The 23,694-nt window shown below is 49.0% G+C and overlaps 1 protein-coding gene across 1 annotated transcript in view; it reads left to right on the top strand.

Moving 5' to 3' along the window:
• Nucleotides 1-23,492, top strand: part of tmem45b (transmembrane protein 45B) — a 30,269-nt gene extending 6,777 nt beyond the window's left edge. Inside the window, exons 2-6 of the mRNA XM_078426774.1 lie at nt 869-1,062; nt 4,433-4,645; nt 15,540-15,724; nt 17,720-17,865; nt 21,645-23,492. Coding sequence (XP_078282900.1) covers nt 888-1,062; nt 4,433-4,645; nt 15,540-15,724; nt 17,720-17,865; nt 21,645-21,744 — 819 coding nt within the window. The 5' untranslated portion in view covers nt 869-887 and the 3' untranslated portion in view covers nt 21,745-23,492. The remainder of the gene's footprint in view (nt 1-868; nt 1,063-4,432; nt 4,646-15,539; nt 15,725-17,719; nt 17,866-21,644) is intronic.
• The last annotated feature ends 202 nt before the right edge of the window (nt 23,493-23,694 follow it).

Genomic DNA, 23,694 nt, shown 5'->3' with positions numbered 1-23,694 from the left:
ATAATGCCAAGTTAAACTAATCTCCTCTGCATATCCGTGTGCCTATCTAAAAGCCTATAAAAGGCCACAGATGTTTCCACCACCACTCCTGGAGCGCATTCCAGGTACCAACCAATCTCTGTGTAAAACAAACCTTGTCCTGCACAACTCCATTGAATGTTCCTGCATTGGCCTTAAAACTATGCCATTGGTGTTTGACATTTTCACCCTGGGGAAAATAAGTTCTGACCATCTACTCTGTTTATGGCTTTTATCATTTCTTACAGTTCTATTATGTCCATACTTTGATTACGTCTCTAGAGCTGAAACCACTCACGTTGATCCGCCATGAGAGACACGATAGATTCTACATTCTTTCTGGCTCTTTGGACAAAATCAGCTGTCATGCAGGGGACTTTGCTCCAGACAACTCCTTATGGCTAAAATCCTCTAATGTAGGCTCAACTTCTTCTGCCCCCACAAGCTGCAAATAATACTCTGAAACCACCTAACCAAAGTCCTATAAAGCTGTAATATGACTTTCTGATTCTTCTGCTCATTGCTCTGACTGAGGAGGGCAAGCACACCATACACCTTCTGAACCACTCTATACTCTTGCAACTCTCCCTGGACTTGGACCCCAAGATCCCTTTGTGCATCAGTGGTGCCTTTAGCCGGATAGTTTCCCTTTACATCTCACTTCCCTAAGTGCAACACCTCAAACACCTTGCACTTGGTCGGGTTAAACTCCATCTGCCATTGGCAGAAGAGGCTCACTGCTGTAGATGGATGGGAGAAAAAAGATTGATCAGCGATGGGAATGTCAGTGCCTGAGTGCAAGAAAACGTTGCTACCAAGGGTCTAACCAGGTAATCCTGCTTCTGTACAGCTCTACAGTGTGGACATCAATGGCGAACTTCAAAGGACACGCTCTTCCTGGCAGCTTCTTCCTGCTCTTTGGCCTGTGGTGGTCTGTGAAATATCCACTCAAGTTCTTAGTAAGAAAAACCAAGAGCTCCAGGTTGTGCTTCAACCGAGCGGAGCTGGTGGAAGGGGTGGTGAAGGCCGTTTTCTCAGTGGTGGGTGAGTATTGTTGAGCTCTTGGAATGATTACATGCTGCCAGAAGGAATAATTGATGAGAATGGGCATTAAGAAACAGTTATTTTATTCACAAAATGCTGGAGTAACTCAGCAGGTCAGGCAGCATCTCGGGAGAGAAGGAATGGGTGACGTTTCGGGTCGAGACCCTTCTTCAGACTGATGTCAGGGGGGCGGGACAAAGGAAGGATATAGGTGGAGACAGGAAGATAATGGGAGATCTGGGAAGGAGGAGGGGAAGGGAGGGACAGAGGAACTATCTAAATTTGGAGAAGTCGATGTTCATACCACTGGGCTGCAAACTGCCCAGGCGAAATATGAGTTGCTGTTCCTCCAATTTCCGGTGGGCCTCACTATGGCACTGGAGGAGGCCCATGACAGAAAGGTCAGACTGGGAATGGGAGGGGGAGTTGAAGTGCTCGGCCACCGGGAGATCAGTTTGGAGAGCGCAGGTGTTCAGCGAAGCGATCGCCGAGCCTGCGCTTGGTTTTGCCGATGTAAATAAGTTGACATCTAGAGCAGCGGATGCAATAGATGAGGTTGGAGGAGGTGCAGATGAACCTTTGTCTCACCTGGAAAGACTGTTTGGGTCCTTGGATGGAGTTGAGGGGGGAGGTCAAGGGACAGGTGTTGCATCTCGTGCGGTTGCAGGGGAAAGTGCCCGGGGTTGGGGTGGTTTGGGTAGGAAGGGACGAGTGGACCAGAGAGTTACGGAGGGAATGGTCTCTGCGGAACGCAGAGAGGGGAGGGGATGGGAAGATATGGCCAGTGGTGGGGTCCCGTTGTAGGTGACGGAAATGTTAGTGGATGATATGTTGGATCCGCTGGCTGGTGGGGTGGAAGGTGAGAACGAGGGGGATTCTGTCCTTGTTGCGAGTGGGGGGAGGGGGAGCAAGAGCGGAGCTGCGGGATGTAGAAGAGACCCTAGTGAGAGCCTCATCTATAAACAGTTAAGAAACAGTTAGTCGGGTACATGGGTACGACAGTTTTGGAGGGATATGGACCAAATGCTGGCAGTTGGGACCAGTGTAGCTGGGAAATGTTGGCCGTTATGGGCAAGTTAGGCCGAAGTGCCTGTTTCCACACTGTATCACTCTATGACTCTATAACTGAATGATAGGACAACCTTCAAGCCCTTGTCACGGTGACCAAACTAAGATTGTGACATGCACCGTGACTCAGCTAATGAGGCCGTTGAACCAGTGTCTTCCACAAATTCACCAGCGTGATCTTTCATTGATTGTGATGACAACAGTCATGGCACAAAACTCGTAGTCTGTCAGGCAGCAGAGATTCCTGCCTTCCTGAATGCTTATTGGATCTGGACAACCTATGACAGACATCTTCAGGCACTGAAGGAATACCACAGTTGGCTGTGTTGGGCAGAGCATGGTGTTTGCATGTTTAATAGTAGACTCCCAGAATGGTTCTGAGAAGAGATTACCATGTGCCCACACAAAAAGGATATGCTCAAAGCCTCCTCGAAGAAATGTAACATCCCTTCTGAAGATCAAAGTGCAGAAGGTACAGTGGGGATGTCATTGAGAACCAGGAGTGCATGCAGTGGGAGCACACACAAGCCTCTGTGTCAATGGTGGATGGAGCGTCCCACCTCACGATTCACCCACCCACCAGCCCCACGAACCATGGGCGGCCACCGTGGCGCAGCGGTAGATGCTGCCTTACAGTGCTTGCAGCGCCGGAGACCCGGGTTCGATCCCGACTACGGATACTGTGTGTACAGAGTTTGTACATTCACCCCGTGACTTGCGTGGGTTTTCTCCGAGATCTTCGAGTTCCTCCCACACTCCAAACATATCTTTGGAGTGTGGGAGGAACCCGAAGGTCTCGAAGAAAACCCACGCAAGTCACGGGGTGAATGTACAAACTCTGTACAGACAGCACCCGTAGTCGGGATCGAACCGGGGTCTCCGGTGCTGCAAGCGCTGGTTGGTGTGGACTCGGTGGGCTGAAGGACCTGTATCTCTCAACTAAAAAAACTAAACCACTGCCGGTGCTTGCCACATTGGCCTCATTAGCTACGTCAAACACGCAAAACTGGAGTGGAAGCAAATACCAAGAATCTGCCTAACAAAAGGTCAATATTCCAGTTTGTGAGTCCACTGTTAGTACAGTCATCATGTGAGGGTATCTTTTCACCAGTGTAGTGTGCTCATTCTGACAAGAGTTGCCCACTAATTACATCAATTGGAGCCATTTTATTTTCTCTGCTACTCTGGCCTTTCACTAGCATTTGTGTCATGTGAGCCCCAGAGATGTCAATCATCTGTAACACTGGTCTTCGAAGTTCCTGTTGAAACACCCACCTACAGGTAATGCCCGTCATCTGACTGCGGGAAAGCTGGTCCAAAGTTCTGCATGTAGTTAGAATGCCATTGAATTGAATCAAATTGAAAGACACAGCCCTTTGGCTCATGGAATCCATGCTGACCATCAACACCAATTATCTCACTTCCTACACAATCATGGCAATTTCAAAAGACCAATTAACCCACAAACTCAATCAGCAACTGAGACCGGGAGAACGTGCACATTTCACACAGACAGCACCCAAGGTCAGGATTGAACCTGGGTTTCTAGTGTTGTGAAGCAGCAACCCTATTAACTGCACAACTGTGCCGCCCCTAAAGAGCTATTAACATGACTCCAGGCTGCTGAAGATATCCTTGAAGGCTGCTTTCAGGAGCAGAGACACACTCAGTCACCACAGTCACTCTGATAACCAGCACCAGTCAATTACCTTCTTTGGGTGCTTCTGTGCCCTCACAGGCAGCGGATTTTGAAGACAGACAACACCCAAGGTCAGGATTGAACCTGTGTCTCTGGTGTTGTTAGGCCATTGCTCTACCAGCTGTGCCACTGTGCTGGCCTAGCCTGGCCATTGAGCATGCTAAACACAAGCATCACCTGCACACTGCAGCGCCACTGCTGGGGTTGGCTGGGCTTCTGTAGTGACTGTCCGTGGAACAATTTCCTGCTGGTTCTGAAGATTAGCTCCACTCCTGCAATAGGTGAGGAGGTGAGGTGTGACGTTGTGGTCAGTGCGATTGACTTTCTGCCACCAGTCTGAATTTGGCTCTGTAGGAGACCTCCTGGTTAATATCCTGGCTAACCACAGTGAGCACATCTGCACGGCCAAACAGATGGCCCAGAGTTTGTTGGCCCTGAGGGGCTGCCATCTCCCAGCTCTCAGTAGCTGGGGACAAAGCAAGAGAGGTTTCCCATACAGTTAAAGTGAGGTGCTCATTATTGCTTCAGGTTTGCTGGAAATGTGCACCAAAAAGTGGACGTGGGTAAGCTTATCTTTGCCCTTTCTACTTATGTTATCTCTAGGAATTCTAGCTGAGCAGTTTGTCCCAGATGGACCCCACCTTCACTTACTGAGCCAGGACAGACAATCCTGGGTCAAACTGATGAACTGGCAGCACAGCACCATGTACCTGTTCTTTGGCATCTCTGGCATCGTAGACATCCTCACGTACTCCTCACTCAAGATCCCTGTGGGCATGGACCGCCTGGTGCTGTCATTGGCCGTGTTCATGGAAGGTTAGTGTTAATCATCTAGCCTTCCTCTTTGAACTTTGTCAACTCTCACCAGATGCTAATTTAGTTTCTTAAATGTATCTTTGCTTGTTTTTCCAAATTTACATCAGTTTCTGGGTAGAGTGGATTCTCCTGAAACCCCCGGAGACGCAGAGAACTGTAGATGCTGGAATCACGAGGAAAATACAAAGTGCGGGAGTAACTCAGCGGCTCAGGCAGCATCTGTGAATGAGTTGACAGACAATATTTTGGATTGGGACCCGTCTTCAGACTGATGGAGCAGGGAAAGCAGGCTGGAAAAGGGAGTTTAGGGTGGATCAAAGCCTGGCAAGTGACAGATGTAGGAAGGAACTGCAGATGCTGATTTAAACCGAAGATAGACACAAAATGCTGGAGTAAGGGGGACTAAGGAGGCATGAGAGAGGAGATGGCCAGAGTTGACTGGAAAGATACCCTAGCAGAGAAGCCGGTGGAACAACAATGGTAGGTATGTCTGGGCATAATCCGGAAGATGCAGGATCAGTTCATTCCAAAGAGGAAGAAAGATTCTAAGGGGGGTAAGAGGCAACCGTGGCTGACAAGGGAAGTTAGGGATGGAATAAAACTAAAATAAAAGATGTATAACACAGCAAAGAGTAGCTGGAAGCCAGAGGATTGGGAAACTTTCATAGGACAACAGAAGGTAATAAAACGGGCAATGCGGGCTGAAAAGATGAAGTACGAGGGGAAGCTGACCAAGAATATAAAGAAGGACAGTAAAAGCCTCTTTAGATATGTTAAGAGAAAAAGAGTAGCAAAGTCAAATGTGGGTCCCTTGAAGGCAGACACGGGTAAAATTATTATGGGTAACAAGGAAATGGCAGAAGAGTTGAACAGGTACTTCGGATCTGTCTTCACTAAGGAAGACACAAACAATCTCCCAGATGTACTGGAGGACAGAGGATCTAGGGGGGTAGAGGAACTGAAAGAAATTTTCATTAGGCGAGAAATAGTATTGGGTAGACTAATGGGACTGAAGGATGATAAATCCCCTGGGCCTGATAGTCTGCATCCCAGAGTCCTCATGGAGGTGGCTCTAGAAATAGAGGACGCATTGGTGATCATTTTCCAATGTTCAATAGATTCAGGAGCAGTTCCTGTGGATTGAAGGATAGGTAATGTTATCCCACTTTTCAAGAAAGGAGCGAGAGAGAGAAAACAGGGAATTACAGACCAGTTAGCCTGACTTCGGTGGTGGGAAAGATGCTGGAGTCAATTATTAAAGAGGTAATAATGGTGCATCTGGATAGCAGTAAAAGGATGTCCAAGTCAGCATGGATTTATGAAAGGGAAATCATGCTTGATTAGTCTGCTGGAATTTTTTGAAGATGTGACAAGTAAAATGGATGAAGGGGAGCCAGTGGATGTAGTGTATCTAGACTTTCAGAAAGCCTTTGATAAGGTCCCGCACGGGAGATTGGTGACTAAAATTAGAGCACATGGTATTGTGGGTAGGGTATTGACGGATAGAAAATTGGTTGGCAGACAGGAAGCAAAGAGTAGGAGTAAACGGGTCCTTTTCAGAATGGCAGGCAGTGGCTAGTGGAGTGCCGCAAGGCTCGGTGTTGGGGGTGCAACTGTTTACCATAGATATGAATGATTTGGAAGAGGGAATTAGAAGCAACATTAGCTAGTTTGCGGATGACACAAAGCTGGGTGGCAGTGTGAACTGTGAAGAGGATGTTAGAAGTTAATGGAATGTTGGCCTTCATAACAAGAGGATTTCAGTATAGGAGTAAAGAGGTTTTTCTGCAGTTGTATCGGGCCTGGTAAGACCACATCTGGAGTATTGTGTACAGTTTTGGTCTCCTAATTTGAGGAAGGACATCCTTGTAATTGAGGCAGTGCAGCGTAGGTTCATGAGATTGATCCCTGGGATGGCGGGACTATCATATGAGGAAAGATAGAAAAGACTAGGCTTGTATTCACTGGAGTTTAGAAGGATGAGAGGGGATCTGATAGAAACATATAAAATTATAAAGGGACTGGACAAGCTAGATGCAGGAAAAATGTTGCCAATGTTGGGCATGTCCAGAACCAGGGGCCACAGTCTTAGAAAAAAAGGGGAGGCCATTTAAAACTGAGGTGAGAAAAAACTTTTTCACCCAGAGAGTTGTGAATTTGTGGAATTCTCTGCCACAGAGGGCGGTGGAAGCCAAATCACTGGATGGATTTAAGAGAGTTAGATAGAGCTCTGTGGGCTAGTGGAATCAAGGGATATGGGGAGAAGGCAGGCACGGATTATTGATTGGGGACGATCAGCCATGATCACAATGAATGGTGGTGCTGGCTCGAAGGGCCGAATGGCCTCCTCCTGCACCTATTTTCTATGTTTCTATGAGCGGGAAGCCAGAGGATTGGGACTCTTTAAAAGAGCAACAAAAGATAACTTAAAAGGCAATACGGGGTGCAAAGATGAGGTACGAAGGTCAGTTAGCCAAGAATATAAAGGAGGATAGTAAAAGCTTCTTTAGTCAAGTCAAGCCAAGTCAATTTTATTTGTATAGCACATTTAAAAACAACCCACATTGACCAAAGTGCTGTACATCAGTGCAGGTACCAAAAAAGAACATACAATGCACACAAACATAACAGCACAATACATAAACAGTTCACAGCGCCCCCTCAAAGGGCCTCAAACGCTAGGGAATAGAAATAGGTTTTGAGCCTGGACTTAAAGGAGTGGATGGAGGGGGCAGTTCTGATGGGGAGAGGGATGCTGTTCCACAGTCTAGGTGCTGCAACTGCAAAAGTGCGGTCACCCCTGAGCTTAAGCCTAGACTGCGGGATAGTCAGTAGCCCCAAGTCTGCCGACCTGAGGGACCTGGAGACAGAGTGGTGGGTTAGAAGATTTTTGATATGGGGGGGGGGGGGGAGGGGGCAAGCCCATTTAGGGCTTTGTATGCGAATAGGAGGATCTTGAAGTTGATTCTGTACTGTACTGGGAGCCAGTGGAGAGAGGTCAGAATCGGGGCGATGTGGTCCCTTTTACGGTACCCATCAGGAGTCCAGAACAAGGGGCCACAGTTTGAGAATAAGGGGTAGGCCATTTAGAACGGAGATGAGGAAGAACTTTTTCAGTCAGAGGGTGGTGAAGGTGTGGAATTCTCTGCCTCAGAAGGCAGTGGAGGCCAGTTCGTTGGATGCTTTCAAGAGAGAGCTGGATAGAGCTCTTAAGGATAGCGGAGTGAGGGGGTATGGGGAGAAGGCAGGAACGGGGTACTGATTGATAGTGATCAGCCATGATCGCATTGAATGGCGGTGCTGGCTCGAAGGGCTGAATGGCCTACTCCTGCACCTATTGTCTATTGTCTATTGTCTATTGTCTATTGTCTATTGTTTTGGACCAATTGTAGGCGGGACAGGGATGATTGGCTGATCCCAGTGTATAGCGAGTTGCAGTAGTCTAGGCGGGAGGAAATGAATGCGTAGATGATTTTTTCAAGGTCGTCAAATTGGAGGAATGGTTTGATTTTAGCTGTGGTACGAAGCTGGAAGAAGCGTTGACTTGCTTGTCAAACTTTAATGCGGAGTCAAATATTAGTGCGAGGTGATGCACTTTGGCAGAAATAACTTGGAGAGGGAGTACACCATGAATGGAAGGACCCTAGGGAAGACAGGGGTACAGAGGGACCTTGGAGTACAGGTACACAAGTCCTTGAAGGCAGCAGGACAGGTGGACAGGGTGGTTAAAAAGGCATATGGGTTACTGGCCTTCATTAGCCGGGGCATCGGATATAAAAGTAGGGGGGTAATGATGGAATTGTACAGAACACTGGTGAGGCCGCAGCTGGAGTATTGTGTACAGTTCTGGTCACCACATTATAGAAAGGATGTGATAGCTTTGGAGAGGGTGCAGAGGAGATTCACCAGGATGCTGCCAGGGATGAAGGGCCTCGGCTATGAGGAGAGACTGGGCAGACTGGGGTTGTTTTCCCTGGAGCAGAGAAGGCTGAGAGGGGACATGATCGAGGTGTACAAGATTATGAGGGGCATGGATAAGGTAGATGGCGGGGAACTTCTTCCACTGGTGGAAGGTTCAACAACGAGGGGACATAGATACAGGGTAAGGGGAGGGAGGTTTCGGGGGGATGTGAGAAAGAACTTTTTCACCCAGAGGGTGGTTGGAGTCTGGAACTCACTGCCTGGGGTGGTGGTGGAGGCGGGAACACTCACAACGTTTAAGAGGCATTTGGATGGGCACTTGAAATGCTACAACATTCAGGGCTACGGTCCAAATGCGGGAAAATGGGATTAAAATTAGACTGTGTTTGGTAACGGGCGGCGCGGACACGATGGGCCGAAGGGCCTCTTTCTGTGCTGTAGGACTCTATGACTCTATTACGCCCAGGGTTTTGACATGCGGTTTGACTAGGAGGATAGGCTTCCAAGGCTGCCTGTTATCGTTTTGATGGAGTCGGGGGGGCCAAATAGGATGACCTCAGACTTGCTCTCGTTTAGTTGAAGGAAGTTCTGTGCCATCCAGCATTTTATGTCCTCAAGGCAGTGCATGAGGCTGATTAAATTTGATCGGTTGTTGGGTTTCAGGGGGAGATAAAGCTGTGTGTCATCTGCTCGTGGTACGTGAAGAGGAAAAAAATAGTTAAGACAAATGTGGGTCTCTTGAAGACAGAAGCAGGGGAATTTATTATGGGGAACAAGGAAATGGCAGACGAGTTGCACAGGTACTTTGGATCTGTCTTCACTGAGGAAGACACCAACAATTTCCCAGATGTACTAGTGGACAGAGGTCCTAGGGTGACGGAGGAACTGAAGGAAATTCACATTAGGCAGGAAATGGTGTTGGGGAGACTGATGGGACTGAAGTCTGATAAATTCCCAGGGCCTGATGGTCTGCATCCCAGGGTACTTAAGGAAGTGGCTCTAGAAATCGTGGACGCATTGGTGATCATTTTCCAATGTTCGATAGATTCAGGATCAGTTCATGTGGATTGGAGGGTAGCTAATGTTATCCAACTTTTTAAGAAAGGAGGGAGAGAGAAAATGGGAAATGATAGACCAGTTAGCCTGACATCCGTGGTGGGGAAGATGCTGGAGTCAATTATAAAAGAAGAAATTGTGGAGCATTTGGATAGCAGTAACAGGATCGTTCCGAATCGGCATGGATTTACGAAGGGGAAATTATGCTTGACTATCTTCTGAATTTTTTTGACGATGTAACTAGGAAAATGGACAAGTGAGAGCCAGTGTACCTGGACTTTCAGAAAGCCTTTGATAAGGTCCCACATAGGAGATTAGTGGGCAAGATTAGAGCACATGGTATTGGAGGTAGGGTGCTGACATGGATAGAAAATTGGTTGGCAGACAGGAAAAAAAGAGTAGGTTGTTTTGTGTTGGTTTGTGATTGAGTATGTAATTGCTTATTTTATTGCTCTTACTGTTGGACTGTGGGTGACGAAATCTCGTCCAAAAGACTTGTTTTTTGGATGACAATACAATACAATACAATACAATATATCTTTATTGTCATTGTACCCAGGGGTACAACGAAATTGGGAATGCGCCTCCCATACGATGCAATAATTTAAGTAATTTAGACAGCAGCAACCCAACGAAACGAAACAGTAGTAACAGTTTTGGACAGGGTAGAATGCAAGTTGATCTATGCGTTGTGGCCATCCGGCTCAGCAGGACCGGTTCATAGCAGCTATGGCCCTGGGGATGAAGCTGTTCCTGAGTCTGGAGGTGCGGGCGTAGAAGGCCTTGTATCGTCTGCCCGATGGAAGGAATTCGAACAGACTGTTGCAGGGGTGTGAAGAGTCTTTGTGGATGCTGGTGGCTTTTTTGAGGCATCGTGTGTTGTAGATGCCCTCTAAGTCTGGTAGCTGTGTTCCGATGGCCCTCTGAGCTCTATGGACTACCCGCTGTAGAGCTTTCCTTTCTGCCTCCGTGCAGCTGAGGTACCACACAGGGATGCCATGCGTTAGGATGCTCTCGATGGTGCAGCGGTAGAAGGTCGTCAGCAGCTGTTGGGGTAGACCAGACTTTTTCAGTGTTCTTAAGTAGAACAGTCTTTGTTGTGCCTTCTTGACCAGCGCAGCAGTGTTATTGGACCATGTTAGGTCCTCCGAAATGTGAGTGCCCAGAAACTTGAAGCTGGACACTCTCTCCACGCTGTCCCCGTTATAACATAAAACATATAACAACTACAGCATGGAAACAGGCCTGTCCGGCCCTACCAGTCCACGCCGACCATTTTCCCTGACCTAGTCTCATCTACCTGCACTCAGACCATAACCCTCTAATCCCCTCCTATCCATATACCTATCCAATTTACTCTTAAATAATAAAATCGAGCCAGCCTCCACCACTTCCACCGGAAGCCCATTCCAAACAGCCACCACCCTCTGAGTAAAGAAGTTCCCCCTCATGTTACCCCTAAACCTTTGTCCCTCAATTCTGAAGCTATGTCCCCTTGTTGGAATCTTCCCCACTCTCAAAGGGAAAAGCCTACCCACGTCAACTCTGTCCATCCCTCTCAAAATTTTAAAAACCTCTATCAAGTCCCCCCTCAACCTTCTACGCTCCAAAGAATAAAGACCCAACCTGTTCAACCTCTCTCTGTAGCCTAAGTGCTGAAACCCAGGCAACATTCTAGTAAATCTCCTCTGTACCCTCTCCATTTTGTCGACATCCTTCCTATAATTTGGCGACCAGAACTGCACACCATACTCCAGATTCGGCCTCACCAATGCCCTGTACAATTTTAACATTACATCCCAACTTCTATACTCGATGCTCTGATTTATAAAGGCAAGCATACCAAACGCCTTCTTCACCACCCTATCCACATGAGATTCCACCTTCAGGGAACAATGCACAGTTATTCCCAGATCCCTCTGTTCCACTGCATTCCTCAATTCCCTACCATTTACCCTGTACGTCCTATTTTGATTTGTCCTACCAAAATGCAGCACCTCACACTTATCAGCATTAAACTCCATCTGCCATCTTTCAGCCCACCCTTCCAAAAGGCCCAAGTCTCTCTGTAGGCTTTGAAAATCTACCTCACTATCAACTACTCCACCTATCTTAGTATCATCTGCATATTTACTAATCCAATTTGCCACACCATCATCCAGATCATTAATGTAAATGACAAACAACAGTGGACCCAACACAGATCCTTGGGGTACTCCACTAGACACTGGCCTCCAACCTGACATACAATTGTCAACCGTTACCCTCTGGTATCTCCCATTCAGCCATTGTTGAATCCATCTTGCAACCTCACTATTAATACCCAACGATTTAACCTTCTTAATCAACCTTCCATGTGGAACCTTGTCAAATGCCTTACTGAAGTCCATATAGACAACATCCACAGCCTTGCCCTTATCAATTTCCCTGGTAACCTCTTCAAAAAATTCAAGAAGATTAGTCAAACATGACCTTCCAGGCACAAATCCATGTTGACTGTTTCTAATCAGGCCTTGATTATCCAAATAATTATATATATTGTCCCTAAGTATCTTTTCCATTAATTTTCCCACCACAGACGTCAAACTAATAGGTCTATAATTGCTAGGTTTACTTTTAGAACCTTTTTTAAACAAAGGCACAACATGCGCAATGCGCCAATCTTCCGGCACCATCCCCGTTTCTAATGACGTTTGAAATATTTCCGTCATAGCCCCTGCTATTTCTGCACTAACTTCCCTCAATGTCCTAGGGAATATCCTATCAGGACCTGGAGACTTATCGACTTTTATATTTTTCAAAAGTGTCCGTACCTCCTCTTCTTTAATCCTCCTAATTTCCATCACTACTCTACTTGTTTCGCTTACCTCACATAATTCAATATCCTTCTCCTCGGTAAATACCGAAGAAAAGAAATTGTTTAATATCTCCCCCATTTCTTCCGGCTCAGCACATAGCTGACCACTCTGACTCTCTGATGGACCAATTTTATCCCTCACTATCCTTTTGCTATTGACATATCTGTCGAACCCCTTGGGGTTTACTTTTACATTACTTGCCAAAGCAACCTCATATCTTTTTTTCGCTTTTCTAATTTCCTTCTTAAGATTCCTTTTACATTCTTTATATTCCTCAAGAACCTCATTTACTCCCTGCCGCTTATATTTATTGTATATCTCCCTCTTTTTCCGAACCGTGTCCAATTTCCCTGGAAAACCACGGCTCTTTCAAATTATTATTCTTTCCTTTCCACCGAACAGGGACATAAAGACTCTGTACTCTCAAAATTTCACCTTTAAATATCTTCCATTTCTCTATTATATCCTTTTCATAAAACAAAAATTTCCATTTCACTCCTTTTAAATCCTTTCTCATCTCCTCAAAATTAGCCTTTCCCCAATCCAAAATCTCAACCCTTGGTCCAGATTTGACCTTCTCCATAATGATATTAAAACTAATGGCATTGTGATCACTAGACCCAAAGTGCTCCTCAACACATACCTCCGTCACCTGACCCATCTCATTTCCTAACAGGAGGTCCAACACTGCCCCTTCTCTGGTAGGCACCTCTACGTATTGCTGCAAAAAACTATCCTGCACACATTTTACAAACTCCAAACCATCCAGGCCTTTAACAGAATGCGATTCCCAGTCTATATACGGAAAATTGAAATCACCCACAATCACCACTCTGTGCTTACTACTAATATCTGCTATCTCCTTACATATTTGCTCTTCCAATTCTCGTTCCCTATTTGGCGGTCTATAATACACCCCTATAAGTGTTGCTAAACCTTTCTCATTTCTGAGTTCCACCCAAACAGCCTTCTAGTCTGTCCTGCCAAAGCACTGCTGTGATATCCTCCCTGACAAGCAATGCAACACCCCCACCTCTTGCCCCTCCGATTCTATCACATCTGAAACAATGAAATCCTGGAATATTTAATTGCCAATCGCAACCCTCCTGCAACCATGTTTCACTGATAGAGATCGGGGCATATTCCCCGTTATGTGACCTACGGAAGTTGATGATCAGCTCCTTAGTCTTGGTGGTATTTAGGGACAGGTTGTTATCCGAGCACCAGTCCGCCAGGTTCTGCACCTCCGCTCTATAGTTTGTTTCATCCCCGTTGGTGATCAGCCCGATCACCGTTGTGTCATCTGCAAACTTGACAATGGTGTTGGTGTCGAATGCAGGAACACAGTCGTGTGTGAAGAGGGAGTAGAGCATGGGGCTCAGAACACAGCCCTGTGGTGTGCCGGTACTCAGGGTGATAGTGGAGGACAGGTGCGGGCCCATTCCCACTGCCTGCGGTCGTTCCAGCAGGAAGTCCAGGATCCAGTCACATAATGACGAGCTGAGGCCTAGCTGGTGGAGTTTGGTGATGAGCTTGGTGGGGATGACCGTGTTGAAGGCGGAGCTATAGTCTATGAATAGCATCCTCACGTACGTGCCCTGTCTCTCTAGGTGAGTCAGGACAGTGTGAAGAGCCAGAGAGATGGCGTCCTCTGTGGACAATAAAGGTCATTCTGATTCTGATTCTGATTAACGGGTCTCTTTCAGAATGGCAGGCAGTGACTAGTGGGGTACCGCAAGGCTCGGTGCTGGGACAGCAGCTATTTACAATATACATCAATGACTTAGATGAAAGGATTAAAAGTAACATTAACAAATTTGCGGATGACACAAAGCTGGGAGGTAGTGTGAACTGTGAGGAGGATGTTATGAGGATGCAGGGTGCCTTGGACAGGTTGTGTGAGTGGGCAGATGCATGGCAGATGCAGTTTAATGTGGATAAATGTGAGGTTATCGACTTTGGTGGAAAGAACACGAAGGCAGATTATTATCTGAATTGTGTCAAGTTAGGAAATGGGGAAGTACAAAGAGATCTGGGTGTCCTTGTTCATCAGTTACTTGCGGGTACAGCAGGCAGTGAAGAAAGCAAATGGCATGTTGGCCTTTATGACAAGAGGAGTTGAGTACAGGAGCAAAGAGGTCCTTCTGTAGTTCTACAGGGCCCTAGTGAGACCGCACCTGGAGTACTGTGTGCAGTTTTGGTCTCCAAATTTGAGGAAGGATATTCTTGCTATTGAGGGCGTGCAGTGTAGGTTCACTAGGTTAATTTCCGGAATGCCGGGACTGTCAAATGTTGAAAGATTGGAGCGACTAGGCTTGTATACACTGGAATTTAGAAGGATGAAAGGGGATCTTGTTGAAACATATAAGATTATTAAGGGACTGGACAAATTAGAGGCAGGAAACATGTTCCCAATGTTGGGGGAGTCCAGAACCAGGGGCCATAGTTTAAGAATAAGGGGAAGGCCATTTAGAACAGAGATGAGGAAAGCCTTTTTCAGTCAGTGTTGTAAATCTGTGAAATTCTCTGCCTCAGAAGGCAGTGGAGGCCAATTCTCTGGATGCTTTCGAGAGAGAGCTAGATAGAGCTCTTAAGGATAGTGGAGTCAGGGGGTATGGGGAGAAGGCAGGAACGGGGTACTGATTGAGAATGATCAGCCATGATCACATTGATTGGGGGTGCTGGCTCGAAGGGCCGAATGGCCTACTCCTGCACCTATTGTCTATTGTAACTCAGCGGGACAGGCAGCATTTTCTTTAGTCTGGAGAAGGGTCTCGACCCGAAACGTCACCCATTCCTGCTCTCCAGAGATGCTGCCTGTCCCGCTCAGTTACTCCAGCTTTTGTGTCTATTCTGGCAAGCAATAGATGGCTACAACTGAGGGTGATGATTGGTAGATGAGTGGAGTAATTGCAAAAGGGAATAGGTGACGAGGAGGCACAAGGAAGGTCAGATAAGGAGCGGAGGTGTGAAATATAAAGGCTTCCATGCCTGACAGTCTGGTCGTTGGATGACAGGGGCACAACACATAAATCACTGAACATATCTCCACCCTGCAGGCTTCCTATTTTACTTTCATGTTCACAACCGGCCTGCCCTGGACCTGCACATCCACTCGCTGCTGCTCACCGCTGTGTTTGGGGGCTCGCTCATCATCATGATGGAGGTGTTCCTGCGAGACAACGTCATCCTGGAGCTGTTCAGGACCAGCCTGGCCATCCTGCAGGGCACTTGGTTCTGGCAGGTGATTTAAATTTATTTTTTTTAGATTTAGATTCTACAGCGCGGAAACAGGCCCTTTCGGCCCACCGAGTCCGCACCGCCCAGTGATCCCCGCACATTAACACTATCCTACACACACCAGGGACAATTAAAAAAAACAAACATTTACCCAGTCAATTAACCTACAAACCTGCACGTCTTTGGAGGTGAGCTGTGGGTGGCGTCCCCAACGTCAGTGACCATCAGTGGTGAGCCCAACAGACAAGGCACTGCAGTGTGCTGGCTAATGCACAAAGGGACACACAGTGCAGGTGTAACTCAGACCAGGCAGCATCTCTGGAGAACAGTGATTGGTGACGGTTCGGGTCGGGTGGGTCCCCTGGGTCGGGCGGGTCCCCTGTGTTGGGCCAATCCCCTGGGTGTCCTGGGTCCCCTGGGTCTGGCTGGTGTCCTGGGTCGGGTGGGTCCCCTGGGTCGGGGGGGTGTCCTGGGTCCCCTGGGTCTGGCTGGTGTCCTGGGTCGGGCAGGTCCCCTGGGTCCCCTGGGTCGGGCGGGTCCCCTGGGTCGGGCCAATCCCCTGGGTCGGGTGGGTCCCCTGGGTCGGGCGGGTCCCCTGGGTCGGGCGGGTCCCCTGGGTCGGGCGGGTCCCCTGGGTCAGGCCAATCTCCTGGGTCGGGCGGGTCCCCTGGGTCGGGCGGGTCCCCTGGGTCGGGCCAATCCCCTGGGTCGGGCGGGTCCCCTGGGTCGGGCCAATCCCCTGGGTCGGGCGGGTCCCCTGGGTCGGGCGGGTCCCATGGGTCCCCTGGGTCGGGCGGGTCCCATGGGTCCCCTGGGTCGGGCGGGTCCCCTGGGTCGGGCGGGTCCCATGGGACCCCTGGGTCGGGCGGGTCCCCTGGGTCGGGCGGGTCCCATGGGTCCCCTGGGTCCCCTGGGTCGGGCGGGTCCCATGGGTCCCCTGGGTCGGGCGGGTCCCCTGGGTCGGGCGGGTCACCTGGGTCGGGCGGGTCCCCTGGGTCGGGTGGGTCCCCTGGGTCGGGCGGGTCCCATGGGTCCCCTGGGTCGGGCGGGTCCCATGGGTCCCCTGGGTCGGGCGGGTCCCCTGGGTCGGGCGGGTCCCATGGGACCCCCCGGTCCGGGCGGGTCCCATGGGTCCCCTGGGTCGGGCGGGTCCCATGGGTCCCCTGGGTCGGGCGGGTCCCCTGGGTCGGGCGGGTCCCCTGGGTCAGGCGGGTCCCCTGGGTCGGGCGAGTCCCCTGGGTCGGGCGGGTCCCCTGGGTCGGGCGGGTCCCTTGGGTCGGGCCAATCCCCTGGGTCGGGCGGGTCCCCTGGGTCGGGCGGGTCCCCTGGGTCGGGCGGGTCCCCTGGGTCGGGCGGGTCCCCTGGGTCAGGCCAATCTCCTGGGTCGGGCGGGTCCCCTGGGTCGGGCGGGTCCCCTGGGTCGGGCGGGTCCCCTGGGTCGGGCCAGTCCCCTGGGTCGGGCGGGTCCCCTGGGTCGGGCGGGTCCCCTGGGTCGGGCGGGTCCCATGGGTCCCCTGGGTCGGGCGGATCCCCTGGATCGGGCGGGTCCCCTGGGTCGGGCGGGTCCCATGGGTCCCCTGGGTCGGGCGGGTCCCCTGGGTCGGGCAGGTCCCATGGGTCCCCTGGGTCGGGCGGGTCCCCTGGGTCGGGCAGGTCCCATGGGTCCCCTGTGTCGGGCGGGTCCCCTGGGTCGGGCGGGTCCCATGGGTCCCCTGGGTCGGGCGGGTCCCCTGGGTCGGGCAGGTCCCATGGGTCCCCTGGGTCAGGCAGGTCCCATGGGTCCCCTGGGTCGGGCGGGTCCCCTGGGTCGGGCGGGTCCCCTGGGTCGGGCGGGTCCCCTGGATCGGGCGGGTCCCCTGGGTCGGGCGGGTCCCCTGGGTCGGGCGGGTCCCCTGGGTCGGGCGGGTCCCCTGGGTCGGGCGGGTCCCCTGGGTCGGGCGGGTCCCCTGGGTCGGGCGGGTCCCCTGGTTTCTGTGAGAGTGATTCTCGTCTCTTTCAGATTGGCTTTGTCCTTTACTCTCCCAGCGGCGGGCCTGACTGGAACGAAACAGACCACAACAATGTGATGTTCATCACACTATGTTTCTGCTGGCACTTTGTTGTTGCCATGTGTATCGTGGCGATTAGTTACACACTGATCTACTGGTGAGTAACATCAAGCAGGTCCTGTGGTCGTGACTATTGTCACTAACCTTGCACCACAGTAACCTGTTCAATATTCCGTGACAGTGTATCATGGCAGCTGCTCTCTCCTCAGGATCTCCCCCTCATCATTGGGTTGAAATTTCTCACTAACACCAGCGTGCAAGTTGAAGAGAAGGTCATTGCTTGCTGCTTCAAGGCACCAGGAGAGGCCAGCTCAGCCAGAGATTGCATTCACAGGTGTAGTGCAGGAGTCAGAGTCATACAGCACCCAAACAAACCTGTCCGCGCCAACCAAGCTGTGTACTCACATTTGGCTGCATATGGCCCATATCCCCCCAACCTTCCCAATGATGTACCCGTGTAGGTCATTTAACTGTTGCCTCTATTGCATCTTCTGCCCATACACCCACCACCCTCTGTAAGCAAAGGTTGCCACTTAAGTTCCAATTAAATCTTTCCCCTCTCACCTTAAATCTATGCGCTCTAATTTTACTAATATTTTTTACTAAGTTTTACTAGTTTTATGCCGTCTAGATTACTGCTTGACTGATCTTCTGGACTTTTTTGAGGATGTAACAAGTAGAATGGATAAGGGGGAGACAGTGGATGTGATGTATCTAGACTTTCAAAAAGCCTATGATAAGGTCCCACACAAGAGATTAATGTGCAAAATTAGAGCACATGGTATTGGGGGGTAGGGTATTGACATGGGTAGAGAACTGGTTGGCAGACAGGAAGCAAAGAGTAGGAATTAACAGGTCCCTTTCAGAATGGCAGGCGTGTATGTGCCTTGCGGTACCTAGTGGGGTGCCGCAAGGCTCGGTGCTAGGACCCCAGTTATTTACGATATAAACGATTTAGACGAGGGAATTAAATGTCACATCTGCAAGTTTGCGGATGACACAAAGCTGGGTGGCAGTGTGAGCTGCGAGGAGGACGCCATGAGGCTGTATGGTGACTTGGATAGGTTGGGTGAGTGGGCAGATGCAGATAAATGTGAGGGTATCCACTTTGGTGGCAAGAACAGGAAGGCAGATTATTATCTGAATGGTGTCAGATTAGGAAAGGGGATGTGCAATGAGACCTGGGTGTGCTTGTACATCAGTAAGCTTGTAAGGTATAGCAGGCAGTGAAGAAAGCTAATGGCATGTTGGCCTGAACTTGCACCACAGTAAGGTCACAGTAAAGCTAATGGCATGTTGGCCTGAACTTGCACCACAATTGCGAGAAGATTTAAGTTTAGGAGCAAGGAGATCCCACTGCAGTTGTACAGACCACACCTGGAGTATTGTGTGCAATTGTGGTCTCCTAATTTGAGGAAGGACATTATTGCTAATGAGGGAGTGCAGCGTAAGTTCACCAGACTAATTCCCGGAATGGCGGGATTGACATATGATGAAAGAATGGGTCGACGGGGCTTGTATTCACTGGAATTTAGACAGATGAGAGGGGATCTTATAGAAACATATAAATGTTTATAGGATTGGACAGGCTAGATGCAGGAAAAATGTTTCTGATGTTGGGGGAGTCCAGAACCAGGGATCATAGTTTAAGAATAAGGGGTAGGCCATTTAGGACTGAGATGAGGAAAACCTTTCTCACCCAGAGTTGTGAATCTGTGGAATTCTTTGCCACAGAAGGCAGTGGAGGCCAATTTACTGGATGTTTTCAAGAGAGAGTTAGATATACTGTAACTCTTAGGGCTAATGAAATCAAGGGATATGGGGAAAAAGCAGGAATGGGGTACTTATTTGAGATGATCAGCCATGATCATATGGCTGGCTCAAAGGGCCTACCCCTACACCTATGTTTCTATGTTTCTTTGTTTAAACTCCTGTGTCCTGGAGAAAGGACTAAGGCCAGCTATTCACCTTATCTTTACCCCTCATGAGTTTATAAACCTCTATATGGCCACACCTCAGCCTCCGACACGTATAAAAAGACTCAGCCTGTCCACCTTACCCTGGTAACTCAAACCGATTCCATACCCGTGAATCTTCATACATCTTTTTTGTATTCTTTCTAGTTTAATGACATCCAGTAAAAGAACAATTAGACGTGTACATATCATGGCCTTACCAATGTCTCGTGCATCTGTAGCATGACGTCCCCACTCCTGGACTCAATATGCTGACCAATGTCGGCAAACATGCCAATTACCTTCACCACCCTATCTACCCGTGTCACCACTCTCATGGAACGACGTATCTGTTCTACATCATTGCTCAAAGCCTTACCATTTACGGTGTAAGTACTGATTGGTCGGTCTCAATAGATTGCAACAACTCGCTTTGATATGAATTACAGTGGTGTGTACTGTAGTGGTGTGTACAGTAGTGGTGTGTACAGTAGTGGTGTGTGTACAGCAGTGGTGTACAGTAGTGGTGTGTGTACAGTAGTGGTGTGTGTACAGTAGTGGTGTGTGTACAGTAGTGGTGTGTGTACAGCAGTGGTGTACAGTAGTGGTGTGTGTACAGTAGTGGTGTGTACAGTAGTGGTGTGTGTACAGCAGTGGTGTACAGTAGTGGTGTGTGTACAGTAGTGGTGTGTACAGTAGTGGTGTGTGTACAGCAGTGGTGTACAGTAGTGGTGTGTGTACAGTAGTGGTGTGTGTACAGTAGTGGTGTGTGTACAGTAGTGGTGTGTGTACAGCAGTGGTGTACAGTAGTGGTGTGTGTACAGTAGTGGTGTGGGTACAGTTGTGGTGTGTACAGTAGTGGTGTGTGTACAGCAGTGGTGTACAGTAGTGGTGTGTGTACAGTAGTGGTGTGTGTACAGTAGTGGTGTGTGTACAGCAGTGGTGTACAGTAGTGGTGTGTGTACAGTAGTGGTGTGTGTACAGTAGTGGTGTGTGTACAGTAGTGGTGTGTGTACAGCAGTGGTGTACAGTAGTGGTGTGTGTACAGTAGTGGTGTGGGTACAGTTGTGGTGTGTACAGTAGTGGTGTGTGTACAGCAGTGGTGTACAGTAGTGGTGTGTGTACAGTAGTGGTGTGTGTACAGCAGTGGTGTACAGCAGTGGTGTGTACATTAGTGGTGTGTGTACAGTAGTGGTGTACAGCAGTGTGTGTACAGTAGTGGTGTGTGTACAGTAGTGGTGTACAGCAGTGTGTGTACAGTAGTGGTGTGTGTACAGTAGTGGTGTGTGTACAGTAGTGGTGTGTGTACAGTAGTGGTGTGTGTACAGTAGTGGTGTGTGTACAGTAGTGGTGTGTGTACAGTAGTGGTGTGTGTACAGTAATGGTGTGTGTACAGTAGTGGTGTGTGTACAGTAGTGGTGTACAGCAGTGTGTGTACGGTAACGGTGGTGCGGAGTGAGAGTGGCACATGTTCCTGCCTGAGCCGCTGTCACCTGAGCCACTGTCACCTGAGCCGCTGTAACCGTTGTCACCTGAGCCGCTGTCACCTGAGCCGCTGTAACCGTTGTCACCTGAGCCACTGTCACCTGAGCCGCTGTCACCTGAGCCGCTGTAACCGTTGTCACCTGAGCCACTGTCACCTGAGCCGCTGTCACCTGAGCCGCTGTAACCGTTGTCACCTGAGCCACTGTCACCTGAGCCGCTGTCACCTGAGCCGCTGTCACCTGAGCCGCTGTAACCTGAGCCGCTGTAACCGTTGTCACCTGAGCCGCTGTCACCTGAGCCGCTGTCACCTGAGCCACACCACTACTGTACACCACTGCTGTACACACACCACTACTGTACACACCACTACTGTACACACACCACTACTGTACACCACTGCTGTACACACACCACTAACAGGTCCTTTCCCTGGCAGGTTTGTGCAGATCAGATCCAGAAGATCTGTGGCTATGGAGCTGGAACAGCTGAGGGGCTCGGAGAAGAACTCCCTGCTGAGCGGTTCTGACATCGAGTGACGTGAAGACTCTGATCGACCAGTCGCTTCTGCACATCCGCCCGTCACGCTGAGAAGTTGATGATTTTTGTCTCAATTTTCTGAATTATGAACTTTTAAAATTGAACTTGTTCCTTGAACGACATTGATTGACTGATTGTACTGTGGAGTGGGAGAGAACAGCTGGGGTGTCTGTTGTGGAATAGCTCTGATGATGGGGGTCTGAGCCAACATGGCATTGTCTCCCACAGACTTTACCAAGGCAGCAGTCTGCACCAGACTAGACCAGTCATTCTTCACTGCAGCAAACAGGCAGCTTCTCAATCAGAGCTACTCTTTTAGAAACATGGAAAATAGGTGCAGGAGGAGGCCATTTGGCCCTTCGAGCCATTCAGTGTGATCATAGCTGATCATCCACAATCAGTAACCTGTCCCAGCCTTCTCCCCATATCCCTTGATTCCGCTAGCCCCTAGAGCTCTATCTAACATGATGGAAACTAAGGAATAATTTCACCACTGACACTGTGATCAGGATGTAGAGGGCAGAGATTTTTTTCCTGCATCTGACAATCTACTTGTCTCAGTAACTTTCTGGATGAAACAAAAACGGCTTGTTACTGCTTTGAATAATAATAATAATAATAATAATATTCATTTATTGTCATTGCAACGAGTACAACGAAATTAAAAAATAGCCAATCCTGACGGTGCGTACAAACATATATGCAATAAATGCAAAAACAAATAAATACATAAATACAATTAAATACAATTATATTAAGTACAAGATTTTTTAACGGTGTTGCCTAGTGCAAAGGTAGTGTTCAGTTCTCGTATGGCCCTGGGGTAAAAACTGTTCTTAAGTCTGTTTGTTCGGGATTTAATCGACCTGAAACGTCGACCAGAGGGCAGATGAACAAACAGACGGTGGCCGGGGTGGGATGGATCTTTTATTATTTTGCCTGCTCTACTGAGGCAGCGTAGTCTGAACAGGTGCTCCAGGGAGGGCAGTGAGCAGCCGATGATCTTCTGGGCCGTCGTGATGACCCTCTGAAGGGCCTTCCTGTCCTTTTCTGAGCAGCTGGCATACCATGTGGTTATACAGTATGCCAGCACACTCTCGATGGAGCAGCGATAGAAGGACAACATGAGCTTCTCCTGCAGGTTGGTTTTCCTGAGGATCCTCAGGAAGTGGAGTCTCTGCTGTGCCTTCTTTACTGTGGTGATGGTGTTGGTAGACCAGGTAAGATACCACCCAGGATAGGAATTTGAATTAAACTTTAGCTGTTCCTCACCTTCAAAGCAATATCCCTGTATTGTGCAATAAACAATTTGCATTTTTAACTTAAACTTTACATCTCTTGGGAGTACTTCATGTGCCAATATAGGACTGGATCCGTGGCAATATGGGACTGGATCCATGCCAATATACAAAGTTGTGTTCAGGGAGTGATAGGGGAACAGGTCAAAGCCAAAAGAGCAAGTGATAGGATTCAAGTGAATAAGGTGGCTCGGTGGTAGAGTTGCTGCCTCACAGTGCCAGAGACCTGGGTTCGATCCTGACTACAGGTGCTGACTGTACAGAGTTTGTACATTCTCCCTGTGATTGCGTGGGTTTACCTTGGGTACTCCGGTTTCCTCCCACACTCCAACGATGTACAGGTTTGTAGGTCAATTTTCTTTGGTAAAGATTTTAAATTGTTCCTAGTGTTAATGCTAATGTGCAGGGATCGCTGGTCGGTGCGTACTCGTTGGGCCGAAGGACCTGTTTCTGCGCTGTATCTCTAAACCTAAAACTAAAAGACTATCTTTGTTGTGGATCACACTCTCTCATCTCAGATTTATTTTGTTGCATCTTTTTTAAGGAGAATATTACATTTATATAAAGCCTTTCACAGCTAGGAGCAAAACACAAAGTGCTGGAGGAACTCTGTGGGTCAGGCAGTGTCTCTGGAGGGAATAGATTCCCAGT

This window comes from Rhinoraja longicauda, chromosome 32 (assembly GCF_053455715.1).
Source record: "Rhinoraja longicauda isolate Sanriku21f chromosome 32, sRhiLon1.1, whole genome shotgun sequence".
Lineage (NCBI taxonomy): Eukaryota > Metazoa > Chordata > Chondrichthyes > Rajiformes > Arhynchobatidae > Rhinoraja > Rhinoraja longicauda.
Note: the sequence above shows the minus strand (reverse complement) of the source record. Positions and strands in the feature narration are given on the sequence as shown.